We start from the raw sequence: 25,895 nt of genomic DNA on the forward strand, positions 1-25,895 counted from the left end.
GAATGGAAATGGATCACATGTCCGTTTCCACCCAACTGTCATCAGATCTGATCTGCTGGAAGGATGGGGGACGGATCCCTATTTGTCTGTTTTTAGCGTACAGGATCGGATCAGTCACATGTCCGCTGACACCCGCTGCTCCATAAAGAGCTATGGATGGTCCAATCGGATCTGCCTGAAAGACTGACAGGCAAACCCTATTTGACCATCAATGTGAAAGAGGCCTAAAGGCTCCTGTTAACATTGGATAGATTTAGAAACCTCTGTTTTTATTACTGCATTTTTCCAACTGGAAAGATTCATCCTCAATCTCTCCCAGGGACAGACAGTGATAGCAAATCTTTTCAAATGGAACCGTGATAGCAACAGTAACATATTTTGAAAGAGTGGGGAAAGGTTACCACCTCTGTCAGGTTTTCATCACTGTCTGTTTGTTTCTGTGCTGGTGACACCCACTCCCCTAAATGTTTTGTCCTGGAGTCACAGGGGCAGGAAATGGCGGGAGACCACCACAAAGCAGGAAATGGTGGGAGACCACTTTATCCAAAAACATACAAAGAAACACTTTTAAACATAACAATACTTGGCTTAGATGAACATTTTACACATCAACTGTCATGTGTATACACCCTACTGAAGAATGTAGTGTACTTTGCCTTGGAGGGGAGTTCAGAAGTGCTAAGGTGCAGTAATGTACCTAATCAATATAAACTGAACCTTGGCCAGTTTGTCAATTAATACTGCAGAAAGAGAAAAGTTTTAATCTGCAGGAGCTCCAGGGCAAATATATCACGGATATACTAATAAATACAAGCATAATATCCTGTGGTACAATATAGTACAGAACAAATAAATTATGTTATTAAATGTAAGTATGTTAGTTCCTCAGTAATATGGAACCCTCGGCTTCAGAACTGTCTCATCATTGCACTTATTTGGAAGGCTACTACTAAATATACAGTATATATTATTCTCAGACAATGCATAGGTGTGTACCGCTTTGGTTACTGTTAAGCAGAAACGCAGGTTCTTACCACATCATGAATGCGTCACCTGCTGACAATGCCTTTGTTCATAATGTATCCTTTTAGCATGTTTTTTTAACATTGGAATGTGGCTGTATTTAGTGTAAATGTTAGTTACGGTATTATGGGGTGGGACAATACATACATTCTAAATCCTGTTTCCTAGGAATCCCTCAGGAACCGCACATGTGAGCCCAACACACAACCAATAAATGAGCTTTATACATAACTTTGACATTCTAGTTCACACAAAAGGACCTGTTTCAGGTGTTGTGGACTCATTTTATACTGCATTCGTACATTAAATAGCATTGACATTGTACCAGTGGTGTAATAATAGCCATAGCAGCCCAGTCAGCTGCTAAGGGGCCTGGAGTCGAAGGGGGGCCTTATAAGAGAGGCTGTTAAAAAAAAACTAAACTGTAAAGTTTCCAGTATAGAAAGGCTGAAGTCAGACCTCAGGATTGTGTCTAGTCATAAGTTCCCCTCTGTGCAGAAAGAAGCATTTGTTTAATCTGTTTTAGGAGTGTAGATTTTTTGCTATCTGAACTCCTGTATAGTTCAGTGTTTCTCAACCTTTTTGTCTTCGAGGAACTCTTGGCAAAAAGTCTGAGATCTCGGGGAACCCCTCAAATAAGTTTCAGATCTACAGCTCACAGAACATCGGTGTGATCAGCAAGCTGTTGATACAACATTAATTATGTTTAGAAATAGCATTAAATAATAGAATAATTATTAAAACATACTTTCTTAATGTTGAACTTGGGCTGGCTTTTTTCTGCACAGATGCTCAATTCTGGATTAAACTTGGGATATGCACACATGAATTTCATCGTCAACTGAAATTAAACAGGGGTGTCATCAGGGCAGAGCACAGGGGATTCAGTAGGTCAGGGCACAGGCGTGTCACCAGGGCAGGGCACAAGCATATCACCAGGGCAGAGCACAGGGGGGTCACCAGGGCAGAGCACAGGGGGTTCACCAGCTCAGAGCACAGGGGTCTCACCAGGTCAGGGCACAGGGGTGTCACCAGGTCAGGGCACAGGGGTGTCACCAGGTCAGGGCACAGGGGTGTCTTCAGGACAAAGCAGAGGGGGTCACAAGGTCAGAACACGGGATTCAGAAAGTTAGGGCACAGGGGTGTCACCAGGTCAGGGCACAGGGGGTCATGAGGGCAGAGCACAGGGGGTTCACCATGTCAAGACACAGGGCTGTCACCAGGGCAGAGCACAGGAGGGTCACCAGGTCAAAGCACAGGGGAATCAATAGGTCAGGGTGCAGGGAAGTCTCCAGGTCAGGGCACAGGGGAGTCACCAGGTCAGGGCACAGGGGGGGGGTCACCAGGTTAGGACCCAAGGGGTCTGTAGTACTCATAGGACTGTGCACAGGGTGCACACCCTAATCACCCTTTGAACATTAGCATTAGCATTCTGTGTGCCTGCATAGAGATGGGAATGATGTCCTTCTGACTGGCTTTGCTGCCACACTTCTCTTTCACTGTGTCAGTGGGGAAATCAATGTGCCGGTTCCACATATACACTTACCAGCCACTTTATTAGGTACACCTTGCTAGTACTGGGTTGGACCCCCTTTTGCCTTCAGAACTGCCTTAATTCTTAGTGGCATAGATTCTACAACAGGGGTGGGCAAACTTTTTGACTTGAGGGCCGCAATGGGTTCATATATTGGACCCGGGGGCCGGACCAAGAGTAGATGAATGATGTGTATGTGTCATCCATAGTAAGTATAGTAATATTCCCCCATAGTAATTAATCCCCCATATAGTAATTCATCCCCCATAGTAATTAATCCCCCATATAGTAACTCATCCCCCATATAGTAATTCATCCCCCATAGTAATTCATCCCCCATATAGTAATTCATCCCCCATAGTAATTCATCCCCCATAGTAATTCATCCCCCATATAGTAATTCATCCCCCATAGTAATTCATCCCCCATATCGTAATTCATCCCCCATAGTAATTCATCCCCCATATAGTAATTCATCCCCCATAGTAATTCATCCCCCATATAGTAATTCATCCCCCATAGTAATTCATTCCCCATAGTAATTCATCCCCCATATAGTAATTCATCCCCCATAGTAATTCATCCCCCATAGTAATTCATCCCCTCTATAGTAATTCATTCCGCATATTAATTCATCCCCCATATTAAGTCCCCAAGTCCCCCCTGTGTCAATTCACTTACCTTTGCTCCGCGCGTTCCTCTCGCCGTGTTCCCGCACCGTTCCGGTGTAGCATGAAAATCTGTCTCCTGTGAGGATCTGTCCCCCTCGACGTATCTGCGCATGTGCCAGTTTCAGGCATTAGCAGCCGATCGGCGATCTCCGGCACATGCGCAGATACGTCGAGGGGGACAGATCCTCATAGGAGACAGATTTTCATGCTACTCCGGTCTTCAGGGCGGACTGTGAGAGGAGCCTAGCGGGAGCCTAGCTCCGCGGGCCGGATTAAAAGGTCCGCCGGGCCGTATACGGCCCGCGGGCCGTAGTTTGCCCATTGCTGTTCTACAAGGTGTTGGAAACATTCCTAAGAGATTTCAGTCCATTGACATGAGTTACTGTTGCCTTTCTATCATCTCAAACCATCTGCCCATTCTCCTCTGACCTCTGACATCAACAAGGCATTTTCGTCCACACAACTGGATATTTTCTCTTTTTCAGACCCTTCTCTGTAAACCCTAGAAATGGTTATGTGTGAAATTCCCAGTAGATCTGCAGTTTTTGAAATACTCAGATGCCTAGATGCACTGAGTTGCTGCAACGTGATTGCCTGATTAGCAATATGTGTTACCAAGCAATTGAACAGGTATACCTAATAAACTGGCCGGAGAGTGTGTGTATATGTGTATGTGTATGTGTATATATATATATATACACTATATTGCCAAAAGTATTGGGATACCCCTCCAAATCACTGGATTCAGGTGTTCCAATCCCCTCCATGGCCACAGGTGTATAAAACAAGCACCTAGGCATGCAGACTGCTTCTTCAAACATTTGTAAAAGAATGGGTTGCTCTCAGGAGCTCAGTGAATTCAAGTATGGTATCGTGATAGGTTGCCACCTGTGCAATAAGTCCATCCTTGAAGTTTCCTTGCTACTAGATATTCCACAGTCAACTGTTAGTGGTATTATAACAAAGTTGAAGCAATTGGGAACAACAGAAATGCAGCCATGAAGTGGCAGGCCATGTAAAATGACAGAGTGGGGTGAGTGCATGCTGCAGCGCACAGTGCGCAGAAGTCGCCAACTGTCTGCAGAGTCAGTAGCTAAAGACCTCCAAAATTTGTGTGGCCTTCAGATTAGCACAACAAGACAGCTTCATAGAATGGGTTTCCATGGCCAAGCAGCTGCATCCAAGCCTTCCATCACCAAGTGCAATCCAAATGCAAATCAGATGCAGTGGTGTAAAGCATGCCGCCACTAGACTCTAGCGCAGTGGAGACGTGTTCTCTGGATTGACGAATCATGCTTCTCTGTCTGGAAATCCAATGGATGCGTCTGGGTTTGGTGGTATCCAGGAGAACGGTACTTGCCTGACTGCATTGTGCCAAGTGTAAAGTTTGGTGGATGGGGGATTATGGTGTGAGGTTGTTTTTCAGGGTTTGGGCTTGGCCCCTTAGTTCCAGTCATGGGAACTCTTAAGGCATCAGCATACCAAGTTGTCCATATTTTGGACAACTTCATGCTCCCAACTTTGTGGGAACAGTTTGGGGATTCCTGTTCCAACATGACTGCTCACCAGTGCACAAAGCAAGGTCCATAAAAACATGGATGAGCGGGTTTGGGGTGGAGGAACTTGACTGGCTTGCACAGAATCCTGATCTCAATGTGACAGAACTCCTTTGGTATGAACAGGGGCGGACTGACAACTCATGGGGCCCTGGGCAATAGGGGATCATGGGGCCCCTGTGTCCTTGCCCAAACTCAAACCACACCCAAAAAAGCCTATAAAAGGTACCAGGGGCATTTCATGGGGCCCCCTACTGACCCTGGGCCCTCAGGCAGTGCCTGAGTGCTCAAATGGTCAGTCCGCCCCTGGGTATGAATTAGAGCTGAGACTGTGAGCCAGGCCTTCTCATCCGACATCAGTGCCTGACCTCACAAATACACTTCTGAAATAATGGTCAAACATTCCCATAGACACATTCCTAAACCTTGTGGACAGCCTTCCCAGAAGAGTTGAAGCTGTTATAGCTGCAAAGGGTGGGCCAGTTTAATATTTAACCCTACGGACTAAGACTAGGATGCCATTAAAGTTTATGGGTGTGTAAAGGCAAGCGTCCCAATACTTTTGGTAATATAGCTGCTCAAAGAAATTAGAGGAACACTTTGAAAATACATCAGATCTCAATAGGGAAAATATCACGCTGGATATCTATACTGATATGGACTGGGTAATGTGTTAGGAACATAAGGATGCCCCATCGTTTGATGGAAATGAAAATGATCAACATACAGAAGACTGAATTCAAAGACACCCTGAAAATCAAAGTGAAAAAATTAAGCAGCAGGCTAGTCCATTTTGCTAAAATTTCATTGCAGCAACTCAAAATGGTACTCAGTAGTTTGTATGACCCCCACGTGCTTGTATGCACGTGCTTGGGGCATGCTCTTAATGAGACTACGGATGGTGTCCTGGGGTATTTCCTCCCAGATCTGGATCAGGGCATCACTGAGCTCCTGGACAGTCTGAGGCGCAACCTGGCGGTGTCGGATGGACCGAAACATGATATCCCTGAGGTGTTCTATTGGATTTAGGTGAGCATGGGGGCCATTCAGTGGTATCCATTCCTTCATCCTCCGGGAACTTCCAGCATACTCTTGTCACATGAGGCCGAGCATTGTCGTGCACCAGGAGGAACCCAGGACCCACTGCACCAGTGTAGGGTCTGACAATGGGTCCAACGATTTCATCCCGATACCTAATGGCAATCAGCGTGCCATTGTCTAGCCTGTAAAGGTCTGTGCGTCCCTCCATGGATATGTCTCCCCAGACCATCACTGACCCACCACCAAAACGGTCATGCTGAACGATGTTACAGGCAACATAACATTCTCCACGGCTTCTCCAGACCCTTTCACGTCTGTCACATGTCCACATCTGTGAAAAGCACAAGGTGCCAGTAGCGGACCTGCCAATTCTGGTGTTCAATGGCAAATGCCAATTGAGTTCTGTGGTGCCAGGCAGTGAGCACAGAGCCCACTAGAGGACGTTGGGCCCTCAGGCCACCCTCATGAAGTCTGTTTCTGATTCTTTGGTCAGAGATATTCACACCAGTGGCTTGCTGGGGGTTATTGTGTAGGGATTATCCTATTGCTCCTTGCACAAAGGAGCAGATACCACTCCTGCTGAAGGGTTTAAATGTTACTAAACCCAGGACCCTGCATCCACTATATCTGGTCTGCCACAGTACACAGAACATGGAGGTGCAATTGTTTTAGTAAATATAAACTGCTAAATACCTTTTCTCATCAGAAGTTAGAGCAGTCTTGTGACTTCTATGTGTGTCCAGCCCAGCACTAGCTAAAGCTTTTAGGAGGAGTTTTCATTCTGCTCTAGGAGGATAAAATCCCCTTACCTCTGTCTGGACAGTGCTGATTGGTCTTGTGTTGATCACATGCACTCTCCCAAGAAAAGAAAAAAAAAACTCTCTAGCAATACACACCAAACTGAGCATCTGCATGCCTACGGTTCAGTCTGGGCATAAGTGGTGGTTGCTTGAAAAAGGGGAGGAACAGAGAAAAAAGGATCAAACAGCCTTTTTACACAATGCAGAGGATTAACCCCTTAGGTTCCACAGTGAGTGTAACAAGCATGCTTTACTGCATGTACAGACTGATTTTACTGTTTTGGGTTTAGGACCTTCTACGGCCCTGTCCAGCTCTCCTAGAGTAACTGCCTATCTCCTGGAATCTCCTCCATGCTCTTGAGACTGTGCTGGGAGACACAGCAAACCTTCTGACAATGGCACGTATTAATTGTGTCATCCTGGAAAAGTTGGACTGCCTGTGCAACCTCTGTAGGGTCCAGGTATCGCCTCATGTTACCAGTAGTGACACTGACCCTAGCCAATTGCAAAACTAGTGAAAAACAGTCAGAAAAGATGACTAGGGAAAACATTTCAGTGGGCTCCACCTGTTAAACCATTCCTGTTTTGGGGGTTGTCTCATTGTTACCTATCTAGTGCACCTGTTGTTAATTTCATTAACACCAAAGCAGCTGAAACTGATTAACAACCCCCTCTGCTACTTAACTGACCAGATCAATATCCCAAGAGTCTAATTGGCTTGATGCTGTACTCTGATTAAAAAGTGATCCTTTAATTTTTTTGAGCACTGTATGTGTGTGTATGTATGTATGTGTGTATATATATATATATATATATATATATATAGATAGATAGATAGATAGATATACACTGTATACACACACATGTGATTGAGCATTTGGGTGCACACCCAAATGCAATAAGCTACGCACACCTATGGTAGTACTGCTTAATTTTCACCACATGCAGAGCTTATCAGGGCAGCTGCTGGTACATGTCTGTTTTGGCATACTAATCCCTGCCAGCTCTCCTCTCTTATCCATCCCAGGTGGTGTCACACACAAGTGCCTGGGATGGACAGAAAATGAGAGTGGAGTGGAGTACAGTTAGGATAAATAAGAGTACAGGTGTGCTTTACACAGCTCTCCTTGCTACAACATTTCACGCCTGCTTAAACCAATAGCCGCTGATGAAGGAGAGAGATGCTGCGTGCTCTCCTCTTGTTCTGCTCTTCCCAATGATGTCATAGCAGCCGGAACTACAGGTGAGGCATCGGGTATCAATGTGCCCTGACAGTACTGACTGTCAATGCACATTGAATTCACCGTTGGGCAGATTAACATCCACCCCTTAGGACTTCTTGCAGAACCCTGGTAAGAAACATTGGTATAGATCAGGGGTCTCCAAACTATGGCCCGGGGGCTGAATGTAGCCCTTTGCTTGCTTTTATCTAGCCCTTGGGGCAATATTTCATACTCAGAAACCAACAATGGGGCATAATTCCATCCACTGAAACCAATGAAATGGCACAATTCCTCCCAATGACATTAACCTTGGGACACAGTTCCTCCCAATAACATCAACAATGGGGCACAATTTCTCCCAATTATACTAATGATGGGGCATGATTCTTCCCACCCCATAACACCAACAAAGGGGCTCAATTCCTCTCACAGGCATCAAAGATGAGGCATGGCTAACTCCCACTGATGTCAGGGCATTTTTTACTTCCAATGGCCACAGTCCGGCCACTCTAAACTCTGAAGGACAGTAAACTGGCTCTTTGTTTGGAAAGTTTGAAGACCCCTGCTGTAGATTAAAGTTAAAAACAAATGTTTATGACCGTGCTCAAAATATCACCTACTTAAAACAAGAAAAAGTGTTACAATAATACTATAAAATGTATCAACAAAATATTCACTTTCAAAATATTCTGCAGCTCAGTTCACAAACAATGTGTCCATGATAAATATTCCTAAATCCAAATAAACAAAAACACTGTCCATAATGTACACCATCAACTGCAATATGTGCACAAAATACAAAATAAAATTAAATACATTTTGTAAAAAAATTCTTTTTTCTTAAAAGTGTGATGTCAAAGCACCCAGTGTCCTTCACCTCTTCAGGTAAATCACTCACCTCTTTCAACACAATTTTAACTGCTTGCCCACCGCCATATAGCAGAAATACTGCTATAGGGCGACAGGGCTGGGCAAAATCATGTATATATACGTGATTATGCATGTCTGGGTAGGGGGTGCGTGTGCGCCGTGTACATGCCCAACCTGCGCCGCCATTGGCGGCTTCAGCTGTCAATCACCAGGTCCCGGCTGGTGATTCCCCGCTGGCACCCAGCAATCACTGAGTATCACTGACGGGGGAGAGGTGTGTAGGTAAACAATCCCCTGTCAGCTCCAGCACACTGCTTTGTATTGCTCTGCTTTGTTAAAAAAAAAGCTTTCCCTTAGATTTTGCATTATACATTGTTCTAACCTTTTCAGAAAGACAGAGATCACATACACTACAACAGCCATTACATGACATCCATTTCCTGAGCATGTTTCTTCCTTTAAAGTACACATTGTATGTTGTAAAAACGTTCTGCTTTCACCAGATTCATCAGAATCTAATTATAATAAACTAATAATTTTCAGGTTCAGTTGGAATTTGTCATCACTTGGGTGAAAGCCAAACACCACACTTATAAAGGAAACATTAAAATTACAGCCTTCAATCACCATGTGGCTTTTGGATCCAGCTATGGCAAATTAAAATAAATTTACTAATCTACAATTTCCATTCCAGACCCAAGACTATTTCTCATGAATGAATGATTCTTTGATATATGAAGACATTTCTTTAGGGCTTTGTGGAGATTGATTCAGTGATGTTCAGTGTACATGTATAGTATGTGTACTGTACATGAAATGTGTTTACAGAAGAAAGAATTAACATGAATATGGTGATGTCTGGTTTGGTTTAGAAGCAAGTAAAATGTATTCTTATTTTGTGTTTATATGACGTACATCCACAAATGCTAGTCTATTTTGTTTCCTTAACTTCCTGATATTCGAACAAAATATATCCTTAGAGCATTATACAAACTGTAGTTTGTCAAGAATGGTGGCTTTGATGGCTCTGGCAGATATATTGTCAATGCAGCGTTCACTACATTACATGAACCGTGTGGGACAAGAAGCCTAAAAAATGGAAAGCCTCAACTCAGTTTCAATCAACTTTCTATTTTGTTTCCTTAACTTCCTGATATTCTAACAAAATATATCCTTAGAGCATTATACAAACTGTAGTATGTCAAGGATGGTGGCTTTGATGGCTCTGGCAGATATATTGTCAATGCAGCGTTCACTAAATTACATGAACTGTGTGGGACAAGAAGCCTAAAAAATGGAAAGCCTCAACTCAGTTTCAATCAACTTTCTATTTTGTTTCCTTAACTTCCTGATATTCGAACAAAATATATCCTTAGAGCAGGGGCAGACTGACAACTCATGGGGCCCCCGGGCAATAGTGGATCATGGGGCTCCTATGTCCTTACCCAAACTCAAAAAAGCCTATGAAAAAGGTACCAGGGGCATCTCATGGGGCCCCCTACTGACCCCGGGCCCTCGGGCAGTGCCCGAGTTTCCAAATGGTCAGTCCGCCCCTGCCTTAGAGCATTATACAAACTGTAGTATGTCAAGAATGGTGGCTTTGATGGCTCTGGCAGATATATTGTCAATGCAGCGTTCACTACATTACATGACCCGTGTGGGACAAGAAGCCTAATAAATGGAAAGCCTCAACTCCGTTTCAATCAACTTTCTATAAATGTGCAAAACATTAAAAAATAGAGCATGTACCAAAATTTACCACCTACCTTCTAACTGACTGTAAATCTGATAAATCTGCTATACCCTCTATACTTATGGAACATGTTTAGTGTTACAAATGTCAACATGTGGTAGAAATCTGCCATTTCAAGTGTCTTTAAGGGCTCATTTACACTTGTTTCGAAATGTGGCATTGGATACACTTTTTTAATGCACTCTGAATACCAAAGCACCTGTCATTAATAAAATGACAAGCTTACAGTCCTGTTCACACATTGTGTTTGCTTTGCTTCAAAAATTTTACCCCATGTTGCTTTCTTGGTGCTTCAAAGCATCTCCAAAGCCTCCATAGAAGTCCATGACCAAGCTCGCTAACAACACCTGCAGGTTTTGAGGGCTTTTATTCAGAGTTAGCTTTGCTTTGTTTTGGAGGTATTGCAGATATGAGATATCACAGCATGCACTGGGAAACCAACTAGCAAACCGGAAAGACATCATCAGCAGTCACTTCTGGTTCTTGTGTATATATTCAGGAGGTGTCTGGTGCAGACGTCACATCTGGTGTGCAGTACAGTGCAGCAGGTAAGTGAGTGGGTCTGGACTGGAGCAGATCAACTAGCAGACAGCAACATGGGAACTCTATAGCGGGAGGTGAGCGGGGACCAAAAAGACTGGTGGGGGATCAGCAGAGCCGGCAGATCAGTGCAAGAGAAACTAGCACACTAGCAAACTGTCACATGTGGTTCGCAGTGTGGGAACTATATAGCAGGATGTGAGCGTGACCCAGAGAAAGCAGAGGATCAGCATAGCTGAGGGTGACTACTGAGCGGGGGATCAGCAGAGCTGGGGTTACTACTGAGTGAGGGATCAGCAGAGTTGTAGATGCTGAATGAGGGTACTAATAAGCTGGGGATCTGCTGACCATGGGTAACAATGAGCTGCGGATCTGCTGAACAGGGGTACTAATGAGCTGGGGATCTGCTAACCAGGGTTACTACTGAGCCGAGGTTCTACTGGGCTCCTTTAAAACAAATAGAAAATCAGCACACACACACAGGTCGTTTGCCAAGCTTCATTATAGCTTTGAAAAATCATCACCAAAGCACTACAAAAGCATCAAAAATGTGTGAAAGTCAAAGCAAGTGTAAATGAGCCCTAAAGGAAAAAGTTATAAATGAACAAAAAAGAACTAGCCTTTTAATTCCCCCTAACCCCTGTATTTGGGATAAGAAAAGGATAGCTGGAGTGAAACCTACAGGGCCATTGATGCTTAGTTATTAGGAGTCATAAAATATTTATTATACTCCCCTCAGCTTTTGCTTAAAAAGCTAAATTGTTTGCCAGATGAGTCTCGCAATAATAAAGAGGGGGACAGTTGGTTCTGCATCAAAGTATCTGCTCTCCTACTATCTCCCTACCAAGAGAAAATGGACCTAGGCCAAAAGTGAATCTGTACAATGTACTTTATAAGATGCAAGGACGTACTCTGCCATTCCTGAAAACTGCTTCTTCGCACTGCTTTGGACATTGAGTCATACGCTTCCATTAAGTTTATGTTTAAAAGGTAGTGAACATACAAAATTCCTAAAGATGTCTAAATGATTTTTCAGGAGAATTTTGTAAGATGAGATCATCACTTACAGCCGTTCATGTATCATAAACCGGCAGATGCAAGAGTAGTCAAGTCTAAATCTACTGTAAAGAAACTTTCTTTTCTGTAGATACAAGGAGAGAGGCTGGTTTTTCATGAAATTCAACAACAGTTCAAAGATAATAGAAGTTTTTCAAGAACCAAAATAACTGGTTTACAACTAACAACAGCAAATGCCTTGTTCCTTAAGAATAAAGACTAAAATCACCTTTGTACTAAAATCTATTATGCAGTCAGGGAACCCCAGTGCTTTTAAAAACAATTTGTAGCCAGTTGCAGCTTACTGACAGCCTGAATGAAAAACGACTAATTGGAGCGATCAAAGCTGTCCTGCCTGTGACCTGGGACATCCTGATAGTCAGGCACACTCCTAGCATCACTGTAGCGAGTGCTCTACCTCTTTCATAACCAGGCATGCGCATGCGCGGTACTTACTCTGTCACCACAGCACCAGAGCTCAGTCTTGCTGCAACAGGGGAGGGAGAGTGCAGAGCGAGAGAGGGAGGTGAAATTAGCCTTTAAAGATGAACTCCAGGTATAGCCTTTATTGCACACTTACATTGGCCCAGCTTGACCCAATGTGAGTATGTATACTTCATACCTGAGGCGCAGCTGAGGAAGCTGACAATCACTGTTGTAGTTGCCATTTCTACAGTAATCGCAATCTCTTAAGTCCTGTGCTGAGCAGCCTCCCGTCTGCACACTAACCAGAGGGTAGCTTGCTCTTCACGGTCGCTATTCACAGATGCCTCGTATTTTTTTAATACAAGGTGTTCTTTGGTTGGATGAGGTGGAGATTGTGACCTCACCTGCCTTTCTCTCCACCTCATCCAATCAGAGAATGCCTTTATTTCAATGAAAAATATACAAGGCATTCTGTGAATGGCAGCAGGACCCAGAAGATCATGGTTCTCACTGTATGTAGCTCTGTCTGCTACAGTTATTGTCAGCTTTCCTAGCTGCCCCTCAGGTATGAGATACACATACAGGGGCGGACTGACCATTTGGAAACTCGGGCACTGCCCGAGGGCCCAGGGTCAGTAGGGGGCCCCATGCGATGCTCCTGGTACATTTTTTACAGGCTTTTTTGAGTTTGGGCAAAGACACAGGGGCCCCATGATCCCCTATTGCCTGGGAGCCCCATGAGTTGTCAGTCCGCCCCTGTACACATATTTACATTGTGTTAAGCTGGACCAATGTAAGTTTGCAATAAAGATCATAGTTCAGCTTTAGGTGCTAACATGGGAAACATATCAAGGCCTTGTTAACGTTACATTATATAAGAACTTTACAATAAGCACAACTGCAGGAGAATAGAGAAAGGATGTCTTTCTTTTCAGTAACAGATGTCTGTTGAAATTATCTTTCAAACCATTCTCCGCAATTATGCTTTAACAATATGTAAATCAATAAATGATAAATGTCAAAAAATAAATGTATGTACTACACTAGTTATGAATGGGCTATGTAGGAATTTGAATGTTTAGTCTTTAGTTATTATAACAGTTCATGCTTACCCATGAAGCATTTACAGTTTCCCTTTACTTAGTTTGACTTACAGTATTTTGTCTGAATTTGACGCATTAGTTGGAATATTAGACATCGCTTGAAGTTTGACACTTGCTTCCTGTCAGTTGCCAAACTTTGCCTACAGCACATTGAACCAGTGTATAAGGCCAGTAGGTTTTCAAGCTAGCAACGTTCAAACTTTATGTAGCACTACCTCCTTAGGAATTGTTGAATTTTGGGTCCCCCTACAGCCAGGCAACACACATTTTCCATACAGAGTTGCATCCAGGTGACAGTAACCAGTCCTTGAGCTTGGTTTTTTGTGATTTTATTAAGGGGTAATAACTTGCATGGGATAAAGGGTGTAGAGGATGCCCAAGGTACCAGCAACTGAGGGCAATCTTCCTGGAACTTTGTACAAGTCTCTTTAACAGTAAAAATTCCCTTCTGAAGAGCTCGTCTGCATCTCTTGGTGTACCACTAGGAGGGCCTTTGAGGCAGTTGGTGGATCTGAGGAGTGCTAGGCTGCACCTTTTGAGGGACCTCAGCCAATCCCCAACAGGAGGCTTGGCAAAGGAAAGGACTCCCTTAAGAGGTGTTAGAGCAGGGGTGGGCAAACTTTTTGACTTGAGGGCCGCAATGGGTTCATATATTGGACCCGGGGGCCGGACCAAGAGTAGATGGATGATGTGTATGTGTGAATTAATATAAATTAAATTAAAATTTGTAACATTTCATCCCCCATAGTACTATTCCCCCCCAAGTAGTAAGCCAAGTCCCCCCTGTGTCAATTTACTTACCTTTGCTCCGCGCATTCCTCTCGCCGTGTTCCCGCGCCGTTCCGGTCTTCAGGGCGGACTGTGAGAGGAGCCTAGCTCCCCTCACGTTCGTCACGCTGCCCCGCCTACACACATCCTGACAGCCAATCACTGGCTATCAGGATGTGAGTGGCAGCGAGACTGGCCAATCATTGCATTTGAGCACGCTGAATGATGCAAATGTTTGCCTACCCTGGCTGTTTTTTTTTTTGTATCACGCTCCGCGGGCCGGATTAAAAGGTCCGCCGGGCCGTAGTTTGCCCATTCCTGTGTTAGAGTCTGCTCAGTAGCAGGAATTGGAGAGTGGTGGTGGGAGAGAATTGAGAGTCAGGAAGATGTGAGGCTGGAGGAAGAAGGCTGCCAGGATGCCTGCTGGGATAGGGCCTGCCTGCGAGACTGGAGTGGAAAGGAGGAAACCTGAGGACTCACTGGTCCCCTGAGAGAGGACCACCTGTATGGCAAGGAAGGAGCAGCCCAGCAGATAGGCCTGGTAGCAGCAGTCATTCCACAAGCTGTACAGAAGAGGACCTGAGTGAGTACACCTGTACCCCCTGGACGGATAGGGCAAGCAGGACATTGGTAGGAAACCAGATTAGCCCTATGCTAGTGACTGTGTACCTTATTTAAGCAAACAGGAGCCAGATCCCCTGCTCAGGAAGAAAACCTTCAGATTACTGGGTGAAGAGGAGTCATCTCGAGTCTGGGGTAACACATCTGGAGCTGCTGGCTAGCACTCCAACAGAGACTGTGTGTCCGAGAGAAGAAGCTGTGAATAGTTCAGGAAGTTGTCCTCAGATGTCAGTTCCCCTGGGCACCCTATACACCCCTATTCCCTATCCAAGTTTAGTCCCCTCAATAGGACAATAAAAACAATGCTCAAGGCCTGATTTCTGTCTGTGGTGAAAGCTCTGTGGAAAATGCTAACTGACTGGCCGTGCAGGATTATAGGGGGACCCACATTCATCAGCAATCCCTAAGGGGCAGTGCTACATATCTCTTAAATAAAAGGAAACACATACTTGTAGATCCTGCCAGGACCTTGTTTATAACTTCCTGTATACTCTGCCTCAACATAGTTTGCAACCTTATATTTTTTAGAGGACTACACATGCCCCCTATGCTATGGAGCAAGATAGAAGGTGCTTTGTAGTCCTAAAACCCTTCCTGTCCTAAGGTAAGAGGGCTTCTCCTCCATAGATAAGTACAGACAGTGAACATTGTTACACTAGGATAGTTACTGGCAGGATCACTAGGTGAAAATAAAGAAAGGAAAAAAAGAAAAAGAAAACTGATGCAGCCACCAAATCCAAAGACTGGAAAGCTACAATATATACATTTTTCATTCTTAGATTTAGATATGTATCCTGCATGAACATAAATGCAAAAGTCCTGGTTCACACTGATGCAGTGCGGAATTCGCAGTGTTTTCAGTGCGAATTCTGCACCGCATCACAATCGCATCCCGTTCACACTGACCAATGCGGGTATGTATGTTAAGTTAATGACACCCCCACATCGGACCGCAAAACGCAGTGCGATGTGCAGAATCGGGTCGCATAGGTGTGAATACTCATGTGATCCGATTCTAGTGCGGACCAAACAAGGGTCCTGCACGTTTTTGGTGCAAACAGAGCTATACAAAATGTATGGTTCTAATCGCACCGCATACAAATCGCATGTGATTTGTACATGATTGTGGTGCAGTTCCTGTGCGAATCACATGGGATTACCCGCACCGCTACAATGTGAACGAGGGCTAAATTGGGCTTCCCCAAGTTTACATGTTTATGCTTTTAGAGATAGACAGGGACTTGTGGCCAGACACCCCCACTCCAGTCAATACTCGGGATAGCAGCAATAACCCAAGGTAAACCAGCATGATTGATAGCTATTTTGCCCAAGAACAACTGGCTAGGGATGCATTGTGCACTCTGTTAGAGTTTATGAGAAGAGTTCCATCAGCTTAAATAGACTATGCTTATACCTGTATTTTATCTAAAGCTGACTATTACAATTGTGAAATGACTAATATATATACTCTGTTATTTAATGCTAAAATCCATTTTTTTCTATTCTTGTAGCTCAGGCTGAAAATTTTGGAGAATTCAAAGCAGTCTTCAGCAAACCATGTACAGGAATCATGACTCTGAGCTCCCCTGTCCCCAATGCAACACAGTTCACTTTGTGCACCTATATAAAACTAGACTCTTCCAATCCCTGGACTGCTTTCACCTATAAGCTGCCATCCTCTCCAAACAATGTATATGAAATTGGTTTACTTGGTGACAGCAGCAGTATAAAAATCTGGATGTTTGGAACCCGGATCAATGTCTATAAAAGCCTAAACTTGCTTACGTGGTATGAAATGTGTATTACATGGAGTGCCCAAACTCAAAACATGTATTTCTATATTGACGGTACTCTTGAAGAAGAACGCACACTGGAAAACTACACCGAGCTACAAGGAGGTGGCAATGTGGTACTTGGCTGTTCAACGTTTGATGAAGCAAATTCCACGACATCAGTAGGATTGGTAGGGGAACTGTACATGTTTAGGATGTGGGCAATAAATGACATTGGTTATTTTCAAAAGTGCATGGATGGAGATATTATAAAATGGGACACTGGATACTGGATCTACAGTCCAGATGTGGTTCAGCAAGATCTAACTCTCCATTGTGGTAAGTTTTCTGTCTTTATTTTATGGTTTATTATTATGCACATTCCCTTAAGTTATGCATAGGCCTAGAGGAGTAATGTGGTAAACTTAAACTCTTGTCAAAAGGTAAGCTATAGTTTGAGGACTGATGTAAACTTGAATGTCATTCTGTAGACCAATTTCAGTGACAGCAAATGTTTCTCCAGTCTGTGTGGATGATGCACGGGTCAAAAAGGGGAGCAACAGTAATGCATTATGACTACATAAAATTTAGCAATGAAGAGTGTTTGATGTATTTTGCTGTGGTTTTTAGTTTTCCTGTCCACCTTTGCTGCTTCTGAGATATTCAGTTCATTGAACATGCGAATATCTAGTGGCCAGAGTAATTGCTTCCTTGAAAAGTTATTCACTTTACTTTTTTTAATGTGTTCTCTAATATGAACCAAGGTGCTTGCTATTACCTTATTTACCCAGAAAAGCCTCCTATATGCATTCCTGAGGTGGACTCACCCAGAGAATTGGGGAAATTTAGCATTCTTCCATTATCCTTATACATTTTGAAACAATTTATGGCCAATAGCATGGCCAGTGTAGTGGTCATAGTTACTCCCTCAATAACCACAACTCCCTCCCATTGACCTTGCACTCTGATAACAACACTTGCACTGTTTTTTTGTTGGAATTATATTTATTTTATGGAAATGTATATATCAGCCACAGCTTCAAAAATAACACACCCTAGACATCGATGTCCAAAATGTACAAATGCTAGAAAAAACAATCCCTTTTTGGTTGATCTGAGAGTCTACCAAAAATTGTTCAGTTCTATCAAAAACACATAAAACTTATTTATGCCTTAAAGGCAATGCTGCCCCCAACCACGTATTTTGGTTCAGGAGCTCAACAGAGCTTCAGCTGTCTCAAAACCTGCAATAAATGTTAAAATATCACTGACATACAATATCTAAAAAGATAAAATTATCCATTCCCTTGTTGTTATTGGGACTGAGAAGCCCACAAGTTTTTGCATTGATTCTAGCTTCAAGCTACCTCCAAACTATGCCACTCAGCCAGACTTTTTACTTCCATCTCAGTCAGCCAAGGCACACCGCTTTCTGTGACAATAATGCCTACTACAGGTGAAAAGCACAATTTCAGTGCGCATACAAGGAAAAAAACATACAAACCAATGTGAAAATCTGAAGAAAAAAAAAAAAATATATATATATATATATATATATATATATATTTTTTTTTTTTTTGCCAAACAAAATACAGTTGTGTTCAAAATAATAGCAGTCAGACATTACTAACCTGATCAATCACTGTTTTTGGTAGAAATGATATTTCTACATGGCAAATAATTTACTAGCAGGTGTAGTAGAATATTAGAAATCCAACAGACCCCTGTAGACCAGTTACAAAGTTTTGACCCGCTGGTACCTAGTCCCGGCTAGAATTGCGAAATATACCCCTGATTACCCCTCAGTTTGTTTCAGGGGCTGCGCAGACCTGGGTACTTTTTTCCATATTTGGTGGGATTGCTCCATCGTCCGTGCATTTTGGGTGGAGGTTTTTAAAATATTATCTACACTCAGTGCCGTAACCCTCTATCCCGATCCATTAATCGCGCTTCTTAACCTGCGACCACCTGGCATCGCTAAGGCGCATTTCAAACTTATTCTACAAGTCACCACCGCAGCCAAGCAGGTTATCGCTAAATCATGGAAATCTCCCTCGTTGAGTATGACTGCAGTTTCGAATAGGGTCACTCAGGCAATGATTCACGCAAAAATAGAAGCCACTATCCTAGATTCCATTCCTAAGTTCAAGAAGATTTGGAATCCCTGGGTAGAGCATTTCCTTCCATCCAATTTTGATGACTCCCTTCTCAATCCGTAATCTGCATCTTTTGTTTGACGGTACCATTCCTTAACCATACTGCGGGTTTCCCCCTTCTCCCCCTACTGTGCAGCCGTATGCCCCTTCCCATCCTTCCCCCCCCCCATTTTGTTAGGCCTTAACTGCCATTTGATAGTCCTCTTTATTAGTGATGCCTGACCTTGTATTATTGGGTTTCTTACTGTGCAATAATGTACACCTTCAATGACCCATACTTTTGCTTATTATTTTATACTGTTCCATGTTAAAAAATAAAATTATTTGAACAAGAAATCCAACAGACCCAACAGTCATGACATGCATGCTGCTGATTCTGTGTAATTGAATCACTAATTGAAAGGGGCATGTTCAAAATAATAGCAGTGTGGAGTTCTATTAGTGAGGTCATTCATTCTTTGAAAAACAGGTAGCAATTATTGCCCTTATTTAAGGAAGGAAGGCAGCAAATGTTGTACATGCTGGTTACAATTGCATTTCTCTCTGAAATTCTGAGAAAAATGGGTCGTTCCAGACATTGTTCAGAAGAACAGCGTACCTTGATTAAAAAGTTGATTGGAGAGGGGAAAACATATAAAGAAGTACAGAAAATGATAGGCTGCTCAGCTAAAATGATCACAAATGCTTTAAAATGGCAACCAAAACCTGAAAGACATGGAAGAAAGTGAAAAACTACCATTCGAATGGATAGAAGAATAGCCAAAATGGCAAGGACTCAGCCAACAATCAGCTCCAGGAAGATCAAAGAAGGTCTAAAGTTACCTGTGAGTACTGTTACAATTAGACGACGCCTATGTGAAGCCAAGCTATCTGCAAGAAGCCCCCGCAAAGTCCCACTGTTGAAAAAAAGACATGTGCTGAAGAGGTTACAATTTGCCAAGGAGCACATTGACTGGCCTAAAGAGAAATGGCATAACATTTTGTGGACTGATGAAAGTAAGATTGTTCTTTTTGGGTCTAGTGGCCGGAGACAGTTTGTCAGATGACCCCCAAACACTGAATTCAAGTCACAGTACACTGTGAAGACAGTGAAGCATGATTGCGCAAGCATCATGATATGGGGATGTTTCTCATACTACGGTGTTGGGCCTATTTATCACATACCAGGGATCATGGATCAGTTTGAATACATCAGAATACTTGAAGAGGTCATGCTGCCTTATGCTGAAGAGGAAATGCCCTTGAAATGGGTGTTCCAACAAGACAACGACCCCAAACACACCAGTAAACGTGCAACATCTTGGTTCCAGACCAACAAGATTGACGTTATGGAGTGGTCCGCCCAAGCCCCGAATCTTAATCCAATAGAAAACTTGTGGGGTGACATCAAAAATGCAGTTTCTGAGGCAAAACCAAGAAATAGAGAAGAACTGTGGAATGTAGTCCAATCCTCCTGGGCTGGAATACCTGATCACAGGTGCCAGAAGTTGGTTGACTCCATGCAACACAGATGTACAGCAGCTCTCAGAAACAGTGCTTATACAACTAAATATTAATTAAGTGATTCAAAGGAAAGCAAAATCTTCAAACATTTTTCAGTTTATATAGTGAATGTTTGAGTTTGTAAAGAACACAAACACTGCTATTTTTTTGAACCGTCTAATATTCACTTTTATTCAATTTTATTAGAATCATGTTTTGATTTGGAATAGAATGTGTAGTGTTCCCAATGCATTTGTGTGTATGGAAATTAAAGCTATTAGAAGGATTTTGAGCTTTATTCACTTTTTTTCAACACACTGCTATTATTTTGAACATAACTGTACATTCAAGCAGAAAACATGTACACATACAGATGCATATACAAAAGTGAATGACAAATCAAACAGAGCAAGTGAAGAGAAAAAATGGGGGAGGGTGGGCACTTTTTGCTCATTGGTCCAAAGAGTGAGTGCAAAGTAGTTTCCTCTGACTTTGTAGGGCTCACAGCTAGAACCCCCCCCCCCCCCGCCTCTCTCCATAGAACACAATGGTCCATCTGCTCCCCCCACCATCATGTCACTCTGTGCTTAAAGGCACAGCATGATCCTGTACCTTCACTGGATAGGTAAATGGTGTGTGGGGAAGGTTGCACAGAAGCGGCATGTATAGCTCTGTAAATTTTTATAGGGTGTAATTGTCACATTGTTATATTGTTAGGGTGTGATTGGTATAGTGCATAAGGTAGACTTCCTATGCTGTGTCAAATATAGATACGATTTTAATTTGTGTAGATTGTGTGACTCAGATAAAGCATCTCAAGGGTGGTCATTTTTTGCTAGAAGCTCATAAAGATGTGTCTAATTAGATTTAAAAGAAAAAGTTAATGTATGAAACCAGCCATATCATGTTTTCAAGCACTTGAAATTTAAAAACTAATATTACTTAGCCCTGATAAATTTATTTTGTCTGATGATGGTGTCGTTATAGGAACTTCACATAGCAGACAGGTGACAGATATATTTGATGCACAAATAAATTATGTGAATATTTTGTAACCATTATAATACTAGTGAACTATGGAGATGTGCTTGACCTGTCATATATGATGGAGATGTGTTCTCCCTATTATGAATTCTTTTGCGTTTAGATAGTACTATTTTTCTACCTTACTGTGTCTGATAAATGAGGATATAGCTAAGGGATGTCAAACTCCATTTCATTGGCCATGTTAGCATTATGTTTGCCACATAGGGCTGGTTGTAACTGTAAGACTACATAAATTTATCCATGGCTTTTTTTTCTCAGAGAATAGCTGCAGGAACTCAACCAAGCCACCCTCGCTGAACCACATTGAACTGTGGGTGTGAACAAATTGCACTAACATTGGGAGGATCTTAAAGGGGCAATAAATAATCATAGTGTGTTATGTGAAGCGTTCAGGGATGTGCTATGTTAAAAATGCAGAGTTCAGGAGTGCCCAGTGAAAAAAGTGCAGAGTTCAGGGGTGCACTATGTATATAGTACGGGGTTCAGGGGTGCCCTACATACCAAGTGCAGAATTCAAGAGTGCCCTATGTACAGAGTGAACTTTCAGGGGTGCCCCATATACAGAGTGCAGAGTTCAGGAGTGCATTGTGCACAGAGTGCAGGGTTTAGGGATGAGCTATCCACAGCATGCAGGATTCAACTCTCTTTCACAAGCTGTCTACATCCCACTTCCACCCCTCCTCAGCTCTGACCTCTGCACCTCTCTCCCCTATCCTTCACCTCTGCACACACCTATCTTCAGTCCAGTGTCCTGGAGCTTCCACCTGGCTGCTGACATCTTTGGATTTCCAGCTTCCAGGTGCTAATTGCCGGCCACTTTTCATTGGCTGGGTCAAGATAACTTTAGACATACGGGTTGATTTACCTAAACCGGAGAGTGCAAAATCTGGTGCAGCTGTGCATGGTAGCCAATCAGCTTCTAACTTGAGCTTGTTCAATTAAGCTTTGACAATAAAACCTGGAAGCTGATTGGTTTCTGCGCATAGCTGCACCAGGTTTTGCACACGCCAGTTTAGTAAATCAACCCCAGTATGCCTCTTCTGCATTAAAAAATCCTGTCTGTTTCCCATCTTTATATTTTATTCATAAAGTTCTGCTTTAAAGAATGTAAGTGATGAACAATTGTAGGGTGTCTGAGGGCACATTAAAGTGGTATTAAAGTGATGGCTGCATTAGTGTTTTTTTTTAAACTTTTTATCCTTTACTTTTACTTGGTGATCTAGCCAATAACACACCTTCTGTCTTAGAGTGTCCTAAAAGAGCAACATAATCGCCTTTGGAGAGCAGCATTGTCATTCTGGGGACAGGCAAGTGTTAGGTGTACTAGCAGATTTAGATGTAGTTGGCTAAACAAATTAAAGTTGAATTCCAGGTAACACTTTTTTAGCCATTACAGCAAACATTTTTTTTCCTTTTGGCATAAACATTTCACATAAATGAATAAAAGCCAACCATTATAAGCATGTCTGTCAGACAGCCTGGTCTGTTAAAGGAGGATGAAAAATAACACACTTACTGGCAGGATCAACAGACAAAAATAAATTAAAAAAGCCTAAAAAAAAGAAAACAAATACATCACATCTAAAAAGTGCTAGACTACAATATAATACCTTTTTGTTTTGGATTTAATACAGCTTTAAGAAGACAGTACAGGGGCATAAATAAGCCCCATGGCTCTGTGAACTTGTCTAATAGTCTAATAATTGGTTTTAAATTCACAAAACATTTAAGAAGATTTTAATTTACTTTTTTTCTGAAATTATATTCCATTATTTAATACACATTGCTTATCACTTTACCTTAATAAGTAAATCAATTTGTCTGGTATACAGTAAGTAAAACTACAATTTCCATTCCAGTCTACTAAGTATTTTGTAAAAGATTTTTGTTCTTTTTAGTAATCAGTTAAAATTTAGTAGAATGTTCTAACCTGCAGAAGAAACTTCAGTGGAAGATTTCTCTTTAACAGCGCAGTGTTTGGTTCTACGGGCAGCGGAAGAGGTAAGTATTTACTATTTTCCTTACAGGCACTTCTTTTACTGGCAAATTTATTTAAGTGACATAATCCACAGGTTTGGAGCTTTTGAAACACGCTACTCAGATTTGGCCAAGCTGAAATCAAATAAATAGCGCGTTCAGTTTAGGGGTTTGAAGATTATTGGAGGGTTGGGGCCAGCGGAAAATGTGTTATTATTTTATTTATTTTAGTTCCAGTTTAATCACACTTCATTTATGTAGTGGAACAGCTCATCATTGGCAGTGAAATGTATACAATGTCAAGTGAAAAGTATATGTACAGCAGTTACGAGGATGCACAAGTATCCAGTATGAAGAAAAAATCAGTGGTTAAGACATATTCATATGAGGGTTAAATAAAGATTCTGTTTAGAATAAATACAAATAAACATTTTCAGCATGAAATCATGTTATGTTACACACAAATTGATCCTTTGCTGTAATTATTTTAAATTTTCATATGATGTAATGTAAATTCTAAGGATATACATTTCTTTTAAGTTATTACAGCAGACATGGTTATTGAAGGTATATTTTGCTTCAGCTCAGCAGACCACATTCTAAAACCACAGTGACGATATCCTTCCTCAACATTACTAATTAAAACCAGGCTGTGCTCAAAAACTCTCTTTGCCAGGGAGGTCAAATGGAGAAGTAATATTATGGGAGCGAGAATATATTCAGTATGGGTATAGGTCATGTTGCACATGTCTATGTGTTACACAGTTAACATAAATAAATTAAAATATACGCAGAGGTCTAAAAAAGTTTATTTACTAAGGTAGACATCTCTCAAAAAAAACACATGTTCTTCCTCTAATAGCAATTTACTCATTATAGCAAGAAAAGTGTAAAGTGAAAAGTTAAACACTGAGTTCACTCTAATCTTGATTTTTCAGAGGGTGAATTCTCCAGCTGTTTTTCATTTTAATGCCTAGACTAAGTTATTATGATCAATTCACTTGTTGCACAGTTACAAATTTTTATTTTTTTGTTCAAATTTAATTTTGGATAGTGCAAAGAATGTTTGTTTAGAACCCTGTTACAATTTTATTGATCTCTGTGTATCTGGTGAGGAGATGTACTGATTTACCATTCCTTTTTGTTCTAGTGACCGTTGTCACTAGGGTGTCCTTTTATCATGCAGCGGTAAATGACCGCTGCTCAGTTCTCTGGCATTCTCAGAGGAGAGAGTTCTCCTCTGAATACCTTTTTATGAAGCAGTGTAGATCACTTCTCCGAATGAACGCTGGAAAATGGCTGCTTTTACTATAATCTCGCAAGATTACAGTAAGAGATCAGTCAAACACCGTTTACTAAGCAGTGGTAAATTACCGCTGCTTCGTTTGCGGTTCCCACGATTCTCCACCTCCGGGCTGGAGAATCTGGAGGGAGAACACAGATCGCCAGTGAAGGGCTGACATCGCTCCTTCATATACTGGCCATCTGTGTGCTGAGATGATCAGCGGAGAACATGTTCTCCGCTGATCCTCTCTGTTTCCTAAACCACTAATTATCGGAAATCAGCAACGATCCTCAGGATCGCCGCTGATCTCTTTTTCATAAAAGGACACCTAGGCCAGAAAGTGATGGGAAAGCCAAGATTTTAGTTATTACTGAACCAGGAGATATGACTAGATTTTTCATTAATGACACCTGTGTTGGTTTCAACTAAGAAGGGATTTCACCTCATTCTGAGAAAATATTCACTCAGCTCCAGAACAAGAAGTAAGGGAATTCTTCCAATAGGATGCAACATACAATACTGCATTTAGTACTACAGATTAATGATGAACAAAAACATTTCTTTATTCGTATTTCACTCAGGATCCTCTAGTGAACTTTTTTTCAATAGCCTTAAAAAGTGTGTATCCCTCCGTCCCAGCTCTTACAGGCATATCAGTTGCTATCTCCATAGCAAAGAAGTGACAACACCAATTATATTAACTTATTCGACATGTCATTCCAAAACTTTGGACATTAAAAATGAGTTCTCCCCCTCCTTTTTCAGCTATTTCAGCCTCTACTTTTCTGGGAAGCCTTTGAAGTGTGTCTATGGGAATTTGTGCCCATTCAGCCAAATTTGTAAGGTCAGGTACTGATGTTGGATGACAAGACTTGGCTTGCTATCAGTGTTCTTATTCATCCTGAAGACCACTTGAGTTTCTTCACACCAAACAGGTCAAACCATGTCTTTATGGAGCTGGGTATAGAGTACAGGGGTATAGTCATGCTTGAACAGTAAACTGCCCTTCCCATACTATTTCTGCAAGACTAGAAGTGGCTATAGCCACTAGCAGTAATCACTGTGTTCTCCCAGCATGGACAGCTCCCCTCCCCCCCACCGAAAGAACACAGTACAGGTGAAACTCAAAAAATTAGAATATCGTGCAAAAGTTCATTTATTTCAGTAAAAGGTGAAACTAATACATGAGAT

The 25,895-nt window shown here is 42.1% G+C and overlaps 1 protein-coding gene across 3 annotated transcripts in view; it reads left to right on the forward strand.

The window, feature by feature from the left end:
- The window catches only part of ADGRG2 (adhesion G protein-coupled receptor G2), a 196,242-nt gene that overhangs the window by 34,800 nt on the left and 135,547 nt on the right, over positions 1–25,895 (forward strand). For all 3 annotated transcript variants that reach the window (XM_089683890.1, XM_089683892.1, XM_089683893.1), the window contains exon 3: positions 16,497–17,096. In XM_089683890.1, the coding sequence (XP_089540016.1) occupies positions 16,497–17,096 (600 nt within the window). The remainder of the gene's footprint in view (positions 1–16,496; positions 17,097–25,895) is intronic.

The sequence above is a fragment of the Staurois parvus genome, unplaced genomic scaffold (assembly GCF_062004578.1).
Source record: "Staurois parvus isolate SC_StPar_1 unplaced genomic scaffold, SC_StPar_1.0 ptg000327l, whole genome shotgun sequence".
NCBI lineage: Eukaryota > Metazoa > Chordata > Amphibia > Anura > Ranidae > Staurois > Staurois parvus.